The following is a 13724-nucleotide window of genomic DNA, read 5'->3' as shown; positions in this document are numbered from 1 at the left end:
TTTCTCTTTCTGAGTTACTTCACTCTGTATGACAGACTCTAGGTCCATCCACTTCACTACAAATAACTCTTTTTATGGCTGAGTAATATTCTATTGTATATATGTGCCACATCTTTATCCATTCATCTGTCGATGGACACTTAGGTTGCTTCCATGTCCTGGCTATTGTAAATAGTGAGGCAATGAACACTGTGGTATGTGACTCTTTTTGAATTATGGTTTTCTCAGGTTATATGCCCAGTAGTGGGATTGCTGGGTCTTATGGTAGTTCTATTTTTAGTTTTTTAAGGAACCTCCATACTGTTCTCCATAGTGGCTGTATCAATTTAAGAAATGTATTGCGAAATTTAAATGGTTGAAGTTGACTTCTTTTTTGGCAGAAAAGATTAGTTATTATAATTCTGTATATAAAAGAATTAGGCTACTGCAAATCTCTATTCTCAAACAAAATATTTGCATACATCTGCTCATGTTCTTATCATTAAAATATCCAATAACTTAAGCCAATATTGTGGCACTGATACAGTCTATGAAAACACATGCCAGTATATGTCTTGGAATGAATATATAATTATACCAAAATATATTCTCCCTATCCTCTCCCACTCTTACTATAACTGCAACTGTAGTGTTTTGTTGTTGCTGTTTAATCTTCAATTTTCATTTCAACAGATTTTATCTTCAAACTTGGCCTGCAGGTTCAGCACTCTCCCTCCTCTCCTACCACATACACACTCCTAAGGTTAGATCCCCAAAAGAAAAGAATTGCTAGGATATTGAAAGGGGGGAGAGTAGGTGAGAGGAGTAGAGGGGGAAGACAGAAGTAATGAAGTAAGGAAGATACTCTCAGTATCATCATGACATTTCAGGTGGTTTTAATAAATCAGTGGTTCTTATTTTTGTAGCCATGGACTTTGAGAATCCTTTCCCCAGGAAAATGTACACTATACACAACACACAGAATTTTGTATATATTTTTAGGGGAATTGCAGACTCTCTGAAACCCACTCATGGGCCTCCAAGTGCTTTTACTCCAAATAAAAACACTTGAAATAAGATGTAAGAATTATTTTAGTAGACCAAATAATTTATTTTAAATAAATTATTTTATTATGCCAAATAAACTATTTTATTAGACCAAATCTATTTATTTCTCCTGTATGAAATATTTCTGGATAACAAGGAAAGAAACAATGGGGAGTAGAAGGTTAAAAATTGGAGGAGAAATTTCCTTCAAATGTTTTGAAGAAAAAAGCTCTTAGGGAAAAAATATGTTTTATCGTTACCAGTTTTTTTGTGATTGGAGAGTCCCTTTCCCACTATTTTTTAGTGCTATTTAAGATGGGGAAAGTCTAAGAAAAACCTAAAATGGCAACAATTATTTTAATGTTTACTCTTAAGGATTATACATATAGTCACTGCATAGTCCTTGAGTTACAATGAAGAGTACTAGCTGTTATTATCAGTGTGAATACTACATACCATTTCTAAATGAAAACAATAATGCTAGAAATCACATTTTAATTTATTCTGGGCTTGACAGATGGAGTAAGGTGAGTTATATTTTTGGGAAGGACAATAGCACATGCACTATAAAAAAAAGATGTATTTTAACTTTTTATCATTAGGTTAGTAACCTGTCTTGAGCTGTATATATTCCTTTGCTACCTGGTCACAGTGGGGCGTACATTAGAGTTTATGAATAAACCAAAGCAAATTCATTAGTATCACTGGAGATGGGAACATATTTGTAGGCTGTTAGGAAATGAAGGCTACGTGGAGAGTTGGTATCTGAATCCTTGGTCATTAACAGTTTATTTGACTCAGCTGAGCCAATCAGCTAGCCACATTGATTCATCCATCCCATCTAAGAGATGAAATAGAGACTCACAGGTCTGAATGCTCAGAGTGCTCTCCCCCTGATAAGTAGAGCTGTACAGGTCTAGTGACTTTATCACAATAATGCAGCATTTTCCAAAAGTGCTTTAAATACATCCACTAGCGTACAAAAAAAGCACAATACTGGCGTAAAAATATAATGAAAGTCTCTATTGCTTCCGAGTCTAAGAAACATTACAAGCATAGACTAATTCTGGAAACTTCTCTGTACTGAAGGGCCATGATGAACATATAATTAACAAAAAGAAAACCCACAGTGAGGACTCCCTCTCGTCACTGTTCTAAATGCACAAAGCCTGTTTTCTGGAAGAAAAATCCACTGAGCTTCACCCAGAGAGACCACTGCAGGGCATTTTTCCTGTCAATGTTATCTTGGTTTAATCAACACTCACACTTTACCTGCTGTTTCGTACATGAAGGTTATAAAATGAAATGCATTTTTCCACATGACAACCCATTACATTTAACAAATTGTCAATCATTTTTTTAAATAATTCAAAGAGTTAGAAATAATTTCAAATGTATTATTTTCTACACTTCAAGATATTAAAGTGAAAGAAAAGGAAAAGGCTTTTATTAACCACCTCAAAAAAAGATCAGTGTTTCATAGTCATTCTAAAAAATTAAAACAAAATAGATAAAAATCATAAACAACCTCAATGTTGCAACACCAAAGTTTTAAAATATAGCATAAGTTGGCTTTGAATACACACAGAAGTCAAAGATCTGTACATAAAATTTCATGTTATCTATTAAAAGTCAAAGTTACTCTATATTTTAAAAAACTTTAGAATGAATGACATTAGGGCAGCATGCAGTGGTTTCCCACCATCTGGTGTTCAATTTAGCCATCATTAGATATTTCCGGTCAATCTTTGTTAACTCATTTCACTAGCTGCTTATGTGCCTTTTTCAAATAATCTACCTCAGGGTTCAAAATAACAAAACAGAAATGCTGAAAAGAAAACCACAACAAGGCATCAGGATTTTACCTAAAAAGTCGTCAATAAGAAAACCCAACATTTAACTTATCAAGAAAAGCCAGTTTAAAGGTACGTATTATTTCCTAGCCTAGTAATGATCCTTGTTATCTACCTTTCACTTGGGGACTGGAAAATCAGAAGCAGAAACAAAGACAAAATTTAAGAACAAAGCCTAAGTGTGTGCTCCACATTTCTGACCTGTTCTCTCATCCACTACCGTTGCCAGATAGGGACCTGAGGCAGCCAGTTTTGCTTCTGTAGCTTTCTTCTGCTGTATTCTCAGGCTAGCGGTTTGGTTTGCGGTATTGTTATGAGGCCGTTGTTGACTACTGCACTTGCATTCAGTACTATTCAGGAAAGGCTGAGGTTGCACTTACACTGAAGTGGGATGTGTACATGGGTTTGCGGAGCAGGGAATACAAGTGGGGTGAAGGAGAAAAATGAAGAGAAAGCATGGAAATGGGGCTCTGTTGGTTTGTTTCAACAGATTTCACACTGGAAAATGCAGCCAGAAAGGCTAGGTAAGGGTTTTGCTTAAAATCCCTGTAAGCATTTCTAGTCAACAGTACAAAACTAAACCCAAAAAAAAAAAAAAAAATCTCAGATTTACCCTTTATATTTTAGAACACAAAGCAAGGCAATGAGATTTCTTCCCCCTGCCCCGCTTCAAAATGAAGAATCACTGTAAGTTTCTTCTTTAATGCACAATGTAATACGGTGCATACGTGTGCGCCTACAGGATAAGACTGCAACCCAAATGAAGGGCAAAAGCCAGAATTATCTTTCTGTTGGTACTGCTCAGTTCCACAGTGAAACTGCTAGTAACAGGTAACAAAAGTTCAGTGAATGACATCTAGACTGGAGAACACCTAAAAGTTATTTGCAGGTAATATAAAGGCTATGATCGTGGTTAGGGGTAATGCAAATGGTAACCAATGTAATTTCAAAGATTGTCCCCAAAAGAGATGCAGGAACAGGAGTTGAGTAGCAGGGGGAAAAGCTAACAATCCAGAAACCAACACACCACATTTTTTTCAAGGATTTACACCTTATGAAATAAAGTACGTGTCTCCAGTTGTGAGGCCTGTCATATATCAGCTGAATATGCCCTGAACTCTTATGCAAATCATAGTGCAGTGGTGATTATGGCATAATTTATGAGTAGGTCTGTGTCATGCATAACTTGTGGAAAACAACTGGGTGTGCTTTTTTTTTTTCAGGGTGTGTCTCTGACTGCCACCAAACATAGCTGATCTAATGAGACTCCCTGAGGCTAACATCTCCTTTGTTTCCCTCAAGTGTGCACATCTCTTGGGTTTCCAAGTGAAGCATGTTCACAAGGAAACCCATATAATCACAGAACCCTTTGTCCCAAGCTCCTTGCTCTTGAATATTTGAATTGCAGCACTTGATTGTTGACTACTGTGCATGTCACATGGCTGAGTCATTAAATGGCAAAAGCAAACAGTCCACCTTGGGAATTAACTTGTAATTCCAATAATCCACATCCTAATTTACATGGAAAGTCATTTACTCAATTCTTTTCAGGAATTAAAACATAAGGAATATTATATTAGATACTCTCCTTTTCACCCTCATTCCCATATTCCTTCTGCGGGCTACTGCGTACAGTTATCTCTCACCATTCTATACAAAGAGAGAGGCTGCTGCTCCGAATGACTAATCAAGGCATAGACAGATTGTTTTAAAATAATGTATTCGGCTGACATAACTCAGGCTTTTCTTGCTTCCTAACTCAGTTTGACTCAGCTTAGAACTATACTAACCTCCATTTTGTAATACACAAGTACAGGTAGAAAGGGAAAGGTGATTAAAGGATTTAAAACTAGCCTTAGATTATATGTACTCTGATAATCAATGGTGCACTATTCTTAGTATCTACAAAAACTGAGAGAAAAAACCCAACAACTTAGTTTTCAGTTGAACTTCTGGGAAGCATACCTGAAGGCTGACTTACCCTGTATGTCCTGAAATAAAGTGGATGTATTTTGACTATTCAGTTCCAAATATTCTAAATATTTTACCTATGAAGTACTTAACTGCTTTTTCTTCAAATTGAGCTTCATTCTGATTTCTCATTGCAGTCTGACTAGCATCTTCCGAAGGTGGCATTTTAAATAGTAGCTTTGGCTGTTTAAGAGAGATGTGAGTAAAGAAAAAGAGTTGGAAAGCTCTATTGTCTACTTAAAGCACTATAAATAGTAATAGCTATAAAAATAACACCAATAGGACCATAATAATTTCTAATGATTTTTAAAGGACCTTTAAAATGTTCCTCCAAATAACTGTTTACCCAACTAAGGTCACAAATTTTAGGGAAATCATTATTTGAAATTTAAAATACTTTACTCTTCAGGATTATAAATAAAGAATAGTGATTCATTTCAAAATATCCCCAACTGTCTGGCTTTCAAAATCATCCCAGGAAGTAACTGATCCTAAATTCCAAAGTCTATGAAGGAAGGAATAAATAAGATGTGAGCTTGTTAACAGACGCACCTGGGCAGTTTTAGCCAGTAATGAAAGCTACTTTTAACACTCACAACCTTACCTGTGGATAATGGCCCACTAATGGAGTGTGATTTTAGGAGTTCAGGAAGGTCTGACTGATTACCCAAAATTATAGTTTCCTTCTATTTGCAAAATTATTTAAAATTCTACCAACAGAAATTTATTCTCTGAGGAAGAGGTCAAAAATTTACTCTTTGACTCTTCCCACTCCAGTTCATCTTTCAAAAAACAAACATTCTTGAGACAGATAACCATTAAACTGTAGTTCATTCCAAGGCAGGGTCAGCAAAGTACGACAGTAGGTCACTCCAACATGCTGCCTGTTTTTATAGGTCTGCCAGCTAAGAATGGTATTTACATTTTTATGTGGTTGAAAAAAAAAGTCAAAGTAAGAATAATCATGACGTGAAAATTACATGAAATTTAAATTTCACTTTCCATAATTAAAGTATTATTGGAACATAGCCCACTCATTTCTTTACATATTGTCTATGGTTGTTTTCATTCTATGACGTCAGAGATGAGTTGTTGGGTGAGAGCATATGGCCTGTAAAAATGAAAATATTTAGATACTGGTCCTTTACAGGAAGTTTGGTAACCCCCTTTTCTAAGATATTGGTGTCCTATAAGAATTACTTCCGGCCTCACAGAGGTCACCCTGTAGGAAACCCTGTATGTAACTGGAAGCAGAGGATAAGGTGAGACATGCTGACCAGGGATAAGAAACTAAAATAAGAACCAGAAAATGTTTACCCAACTTTTAAACTTTAAAGCAAAATTTAAAAGTTGTATGTGCATAAATACATATGCCCAGAATATAAACCATTCCTCAGGCTATATACGTTTCTTCCTTTTGTCCTTTATTCCTTTTATCCATTATTTTTTTCTTTCCTTCCAATTTCTTTCCCTACATCATTGCTTCCTTCCTTTCTTTCTCCTCCCTCCCACTCATTTATTCATTTTATTAATTCATTCACGTTTACTGACACAGACACTATGATAGACACTGGGTACACAGTTATTAACAAGAAAGATAAGGTCTCTCTGCCTTCATGGAGCTTACATTCTAAAGGAGAAGACAAGGACATAAATAAAGAAGACACCCAGGAGCTATGATGGGGGGTAAGGGCAGAGGTTTGCTTTAGACAGGTTGATCAGGTTAAGTTCTCACAAAGAGGTGACATTTGAGCTGAAAACTAAAGGATGAAAAAGAGCTGTCACCGAAAGAGTTAAGGGGAAAGCATTATAGAGAGAGGGAGTGGCAAAGGCAAAGGTCCTGGGACAGGAAAGAATTTGCTTAGTTTAAGGAACAAAAGGGACAGTGGTATGTGTGTTGTGGTTGTTAATGAAAACATTCCTTTAAATCACCAGTATCATAAAAATCAACACCATTTATTAAAAGCTTATTATTTGCAAAAATTGTATTGGGTGCTTCTCACATATGTTCTCATTTAATGTTCACAAAAACTCTCAACGGTGAAAATGACTAACTTCATTCATTTAAGTCAGAGAAACAGACTTCAAAGATATATGTATTGAATTGTACATTGTGATTAAATGTTGGCAGTTAGACTGTAATCCAGGTCCACCTGATTCAAAGGAGTCTACATTAACTCCGAAAGACAAATAAAAGGTCACGTTAAAAAAAATGTGTGTGTTTGTTTATTTAATATGTTGACAAAATGGAGTAGTGGAAATACCATATGCTGACAGAGCAGTTTTATGAGCAAATAGCCAATAAATGCCAATATTACCACCAGGGCTATTTTTATGTGTGTGGTAGAGGTTAGAGGATATACTGGATAACTGTTCTGCAGGCTTTTCTCAAAATTACACATGCCAGAAGAGCATTCCAAAACCTTATTTTTAACAGATGTCATGTGACAGTGTAACAAAACACATACTATATCACAACAAAATTTAATGTTCAAATAAAAACCATTATTTGTACACATTTTTATATTTATTTCGGTATATAATAAGAAAAGATTATATTTTTGGCATATGCCTTTCTTAAGTAAGTTGCAACTCTCTCTGACTTCTGGGTCTGACATTAGGCCAGCTGAAACACACACAGTCAATACCACTGGGGAAAGAGCAGAAGAAAGGATAAAGGAGAGCAAAGATCTACACTTAATTAGCGGAGATGTTATGCAGTTAAATGGCACCTCTATTGTGCTGGTCTCCCAGTTCTTTTAGATCTGAGCTGCAGGAGATTAGTTTCATCACTGAGCTCATAAATGGCCTCTTTCCTCCACCCCTGTTCCATTCGTGACAAATTTATTAGTTCTTTCTAACAATGAAATGAGAACCAGGGATTTCAATTACCACCAGAATGTAGTAAAGGCATGGAGTCCTTTACAGGTAGTATTTTTCTATTTCATTTTATGGGCAAATATAGAAACATTGTTAACAGACATTAAATGTTATTTATTAGCATGCTAATAAGCCTTCACACTTTTAAAAGTAAACACTAAACTTCTAACAAATTAAACTTAGAATAGTAAGTGTAATGCAGATACTCTGGAAAAGGAATGCACTTCAGAAATAATTTTTTAAAACCAAAGTAATCACTGAGTATGATAAAAAGACAAAGATATAAGAGGAGATGCTTATTAGTCATTCTTTCAGCTCAGTTTAGTTTTATCACCTTTTGCACAATTTAAAATTTATGCAAACGTTTTCAATGTTGCCTTTAATTTTTGCCAGAATATTTTGAACCTGGCTTAAAACTGAAATTGAAGAAGCCCAAGGAGGGCTTTAATAACAACTTTCTTCAGTCTGTTTATTTAAAACATGATGAATAAGCAAAAAGAAAAGGTGCAGAACTGAAAAAGAAAAATGATCCCTTCTCCTTCCTAGAAGTGTTCAAGATTACTGGATTGTTCATAATCTTGCACCAGGAATTAAAATCTTTCTCACATGCCAATAGCTAAATATACATGTAACACTGTCCAGTCACCATATACATGTGAGCGTAGAGCCTAAGGGTTTATAAGTAGTTTTAAAGTTATAGAAAGGCAGGAAGAAGTTTCACTACTATTAAGACCCCAGTGTCGCCTGACTTATTTAATGCGCTCTCTCAAAATTGTTTAGCTTCTTAGTCTTTTTCTTGAGGAAGTAGGAGGTCAGTTAGTATTTTACCACACTAAATGCTTAATATCTTTACTAACAAATCATTCTCATAGAAAAAACAGAAGAAATTTAAAGGAACATTTAAAGAAATGCCAGGAACCTAAACAAACAAACAAAAAAAGTGAAGAAATTCTGTTCTCCATAAGCTCACAAGGCATTTAAGCACAGTAGCACAGAAGACAAGCGAATTCTAACGCAAGTACCAGCCTGGCCACTAACTGGCTGAGCAAGCTATGTGCCTTAGCTTTTTTATCTGTAAGATGAGAATAAAAGTATCTATCTTATAGAATTGTTGCAAGGAATAAATGACATACATTTAGAAGTTTTAGCAGTGTATGACACAAGAATTGTCTGGTAGCTATTAATATCATTCATTAACAAGACAGAGGGTGATTTTTTTTCTTCTCTAATGTACAGATCATCACCCTTTGGGGTTGATTTAGCACAATCTTGACAGGAATTAACAAATGCTAAATAAGTATTTGTTAATAGATTGAAACATAACATTAGTGAGTTTCCAAGATCCCAGACTGGGGAAATCCTGTTTCTTTATATTCTGGAAGATCAGCCAGGGATGGGAATTGGAGATAGCCCTTGAAGCGAGAACTACAGTTTCTTTCAATGATCTCCTATTAATACTTTGAACCTCAGAGATTTGTTTTATGAGTCAGCAGAAATTGTTTCACCCAGATATATATTACTGCTGAGCATTTATTTCCAAATCTGTTGTACATCACAGTCATTACTTAAAATATTGCTTTTCACAACTGTCACTGTTATCAGGAGATGGAAGACAATATAGAGAACACAATGTTATGCCCTAAATATTTGTGTCTCCCCAAAATTCATAGATTGAAATCCTAATCTCCAATGTGATGATTTTAGGAGGTGGGGCCTTTGGGAAGGGATTAGGTCAGAGGTGGAGTCCTCATGAAAGGATCATGCCCTTATAAAAGAGACTCCAGAGCGCTCTCTGTCTGCTGTGAACCAGGAAGCACGCCGGATACTGAATCTGAATCTGCCAACATAAATACTGAATACACGTAGTGAATCTGCCTTGATCTTAGACTGCCCAGCCTTCAGAACTGTGAGAAACGGGACTTCCCTGGTGGCGCAGTGGTTAAGAATCCGCCTGCCAATGCAGCGGACATGGGCTCAAGCCTTGGTCCGGGAAGATTCCCACATGCCACGGAGCAACAAAGCCTGTGTGCCACAACTACGACTGTGTGCCACAACAAAGCCTGTGAGCCTGCACTCTAGAGCCCGTGAGCCACAACTACTGAGCCCATGTGCCGCAACGACCGAAGCCCACGTACCTAGAGCCCGTGCTCCGCAACAAGAGAAGCCACTGCAATGAGAAGCCCGCACACCGCAACGAGGAGTAGCCCCTGCTCACCGCAACTAGAGAAAGCCCAAGCGCAGCAACGAAGACCCAACGCAGCCCAAAATAAGTAAAATAAATAAATTTATAAAAAAAGAACTGTGAGAAACAAACGTTTCTAGTTTAAACCGCTCAGTCTCTGGTATTTTTGTTATAGCAGCCCGAAGGGACTAGACACATGGTTAGTTGTCCAAAGTTTGAGGCCCATTTAGGGATGTGACAGGAGAAGAACAAGCACATACACGTTATGGAGCATGGTATTGAAATGATCACTCAAACTGCAACCCAAATGAAATTGCCCCAAATTGTAAGGCGACAGTTGACTCTGGAAACATGGCAAGAACTCCCAGACAAGTTCAACACTTGCAAAACGTCATAACATGCTTAGATGGTTTTCATTTTTCCCAAGAAAATGAAAGTTGTTCTTTACATCAGGCCCAGTGCCCAAGGAAACCAGAGCTTGGACTCTGATGAAGGTACCAGGGGATGTTTTCTGGAAGTGTTGCTTTTTATGGTGTCAACTGCGAAAGGGATGGTGTATGGAGACAGATAAAATAAATTCCCCCCTTGTGGCAGCAATTTACAAAATCTGCAACACATACTTCGTTCATTTTCACTACTGAGTTTTTAGTAAACCTTCTGTCACAGGGTAAAATCTGGGCTTTTGAGTTCAAAGACTACACTTTGTCTTTGCATTTTTAAAATGTTTCCAAATGGCGTCTGTTTTTTAGAAGCTTTTTAAGAAGCTTGATTCAAGGAGACTGCTGAATCTTTAGGACTTCTGCTTTGCATCCCTTTGGATAAACAAAACCAGCCACAGTTTTACATTTTTTATTCTCAAAAGAAAACAATCTGGTCAATCAACTTCCATACACTCAGACACAAGAATACTTCACTCTCAGGGTATTCTATTTTCCATTTTTATTGTCATAAATTTCAAATTAAAATTAAGTTGCAAATTTCACGTGAAAGAGGGTGATAAAATTTAATGATCACTAAAATTTCAAGTGGAATCTATTTTACTGATCTTGGTTCTCTGCTCTCCTGAGGCCTCTTGACATAGTAAATCGAAGTGTGCAAATCTAATTGGCTGAGATCCTGCTTGACCCTAATATAGACTGCTAACGTTTTATCTCTGCTGAGAACTGATACCAAATTTAAGGCTTGGTAAGCCTCTTCACCTTTTGAGAAAATAGAGATTTTAATGAGCCATTAAGTCACAAAGCCCTGAAAGGGGCAAAGTGTTGCCCAAGCCTACATCCCCTATAATCGCCCATGTTTTAAGTCATTGCTTAGGACCATTATTTTTTAATCATACATCAGACAAAGGAAAAGATACAAAGAGATTTGCCTACATTTTGAAGACTGCATCTTGGGAAGAATAAGTACATATGCATTACATTTTTGTTTCTGGAATTATAGAAGTTCCATTATAACTCTCAGGAATTATCCGAGGTTATGATAAGCAGGATATTGCATTTACCTTCCAGTTTAATAAAACCTTAAAGAGTCAATCCCAGTTCACCAATTTATTCAAATTGGGACTTCTAAAAACATACTTTAGTATCTCCCAAGCTAATGAGAATTTCTGGGGAAATTTAAGAATCTCTTTTACTAATCCTTCAACTCTTCTGGAGATCTAGTGTTAGGACGCAGCATCCCACATCACCCTCACTTTCCCTTCTAAAGTAACTCAGGGACTCTTAGCTACCCCATCCCTGCTTTCTATCCACAATCTCTAAATTCCCCAAACCACAACCTAGTTTGAAAATTCAGGTTTGGACATTCTACAGTCAGGCAGAAATGACTGACAGCAAAGCCACAGAGACTACCCAGTTGGTCTGTCACTAGCCCACTTTAACCCATGGTTGCTTACTAGGGGAGGACTGCATCTACTGGGATTACTGAGCAGTTAATGTTCTATACTGTCAGCCTCTGCCAGGGCAATTTATTTGCCCATGTCAGTTTTCTGTCTTTGGTGGGTTTTCTTGCCTAGTTTATCTCCAACGATGTGACTGCCAACTCTACACTGGAATTCTTTTCCATAATGTAATACAACTATATTAATATTTATTAGACTTGTTCCAAAAGAACTAAGAAATTCGAGTTCTATTTTTTTCTTCAAAACACCACACTGCCATAGCCTACTCTATAAGTAGCTGTAATGAAGTAATGACTGAGGAAAAGATTATCTTCTCCTTCCAGCTCATTTCAGATGTTTGTGCCTAAGCATTATTTAAATGACAAAAACAAAAATCAAACACCTGCCCCTCAAGTCCCAAAACATTTCTAAAAAACTAAAATCTTTCAAATAGAAGATCTCAGAATATATTTTTAAAAAGCTGTCTAGGACAGAAATTAAACATAATTACAGGTCATCTGAAAAACAACAAGTCGATAGTGCCACTTAATGTCCTTCAAGGGCATAGCTTCTGAAATGTCTCCAAAAAAATTACTTTTTTAAAGAACATAAACCCAATTTAAAAAAATTAAATGAAGGATTCAGCTCATTTTAAATGAAAGTACTGATACTGAAGAAAGTGTCCAGAAACACTTTTAGATTATAGATACTACAATTAAAATGTTCCCTTTTTCCTCTTATGAGACTGATATTCATATGTAGCCCACATAGTCAATTTCATTACTGCCATATTGTGACTTTTTTCACTTTTTCATTATATTTAGTAGCTATCCAAAGATGTAACATTTCCTTTAGCACAATCATGGTTGCCTAGTGGAAGAGAGAGGAAGAGAGGAGAGGAAGAGGGAGGGGAAAGGGGAGGCAAGGAGACGGTGAGGGAGTGGCTCCACGAGGGCAGGTCTCATGAAGGCAAGGATGTTTACTGTTTCAATGCCCAGCATGCAGCATGCCTGGTACACAGTAGGTGCCAATAAATAGTCCGCGTGTGGAATTCATATTTATGGAGGACCTGCCAGATACCAAGGTTTATACATTTCTAACCATAGTTAATCCTCTCAACAGTCTTATGAAGTCACCAATATTATTGTCCCCAATTTATATATATGAATACTGCCTCGAAATCACCTAAAGACGGCCTAGTAAAAGAGGACAATGAATAGAAAAAATCGCGTTCATAATCATCTATTTTTATCTCATTTAAAATAAAACCAAAAACCAGATTACGTAAGTCAGAAGAAGACGAGGGGCACATGTATATTCCAGACACTCTGTTAAGTGACTGTCATAGGTAGCACTTTGAAGCTTTTCATAACGAAGCATGATACTCTTTTGGTGTGCTTTGCATTCTGGGGGTTCACAAAGTGAAACGGGGGAGGAAAGCAAGAAACTGGTGAAAGGTGAGCCAGGTAGGCTGGAAATTTAAAAAATAAAAACAAGAACAACAGCAACCTTACCACTAGCAGCCATCACAAGTAAGGTGTCAGTCACTGAATACTTTTCAACTAAAGTGAGGAAGAATGGATTATCTTTTGTGTCTATTTAAAATGTTTCAGCTGATCTGCAGCGGATTAAAGAAGGGATTTGCTTGTTTCAACGTACCTCAAACCCATATGCAAATAGGACTGTGATACTGTGCCGCACATTTATAGTCAAAGACAATACTTTGTTTTTAAGAAGAGCAGCACAATGTAACTGCAAATGAATGTCACACACACACACACACGCACACGCACACACACGCACACACACACACACACACACACACAAAGCCAGACAACGTTAAGCTCCAGTGAAGAATTTTGGTAATTACCAGCTGTATTGTAAAAATCACCCAATATGTTTGTCTCCATTGTTTGTGATTCCTCTGAAGATT

The 13724-nt window shown here is 36.8% G+C and overlaps 1 protein-coding gene across 6 annotated transcripts in view; it reads right to left on the bottom strand.

Moving 5' to 3' along the window:
• CEP128 (centrosomal protein 128) overlaps nt 1-13724 on the bottom strand; it is a 417494-nt gene that overhangs the window by 57811 nt on the left and 345959 nt on the right. For 3 of the 6 annotated variants that reach the window (XM_079912854.1, XM_079912855.1, XM_079912857.1), the window contains one exon: nt 4944-5033. The exons of the other annotated variants lie outside the window; for them this stretch is intronic. In XM_079912854.1, the coding sequence (XP_079768980.1) occupies nt 4944-5033 (90 nt within the window). The remainder of the gene's footprint in view (nt 1-4943; nt 5034-13724) is intronic. 6 annotated transcript variants of the gene reach the window in all.

Source organism: Stenella coeruleoalba (assembly GCF_951394435.1).
Source record: "Stenella coeruleoalba genome assembly, chromosome: 2".
In the NCBI taxonomy this organism is placed as follows: Eukaryota; Metazoa; Chordata; class Mammalia; order Artiodactyla; family Delphinidae; genus Stenella; species Stenella coeruleoalba.
The sequence above is the reverse complement of the archived record's forward strand: the minus strand, read 5'-3'. Positions and strand labels throughout refer to the sequence as shown.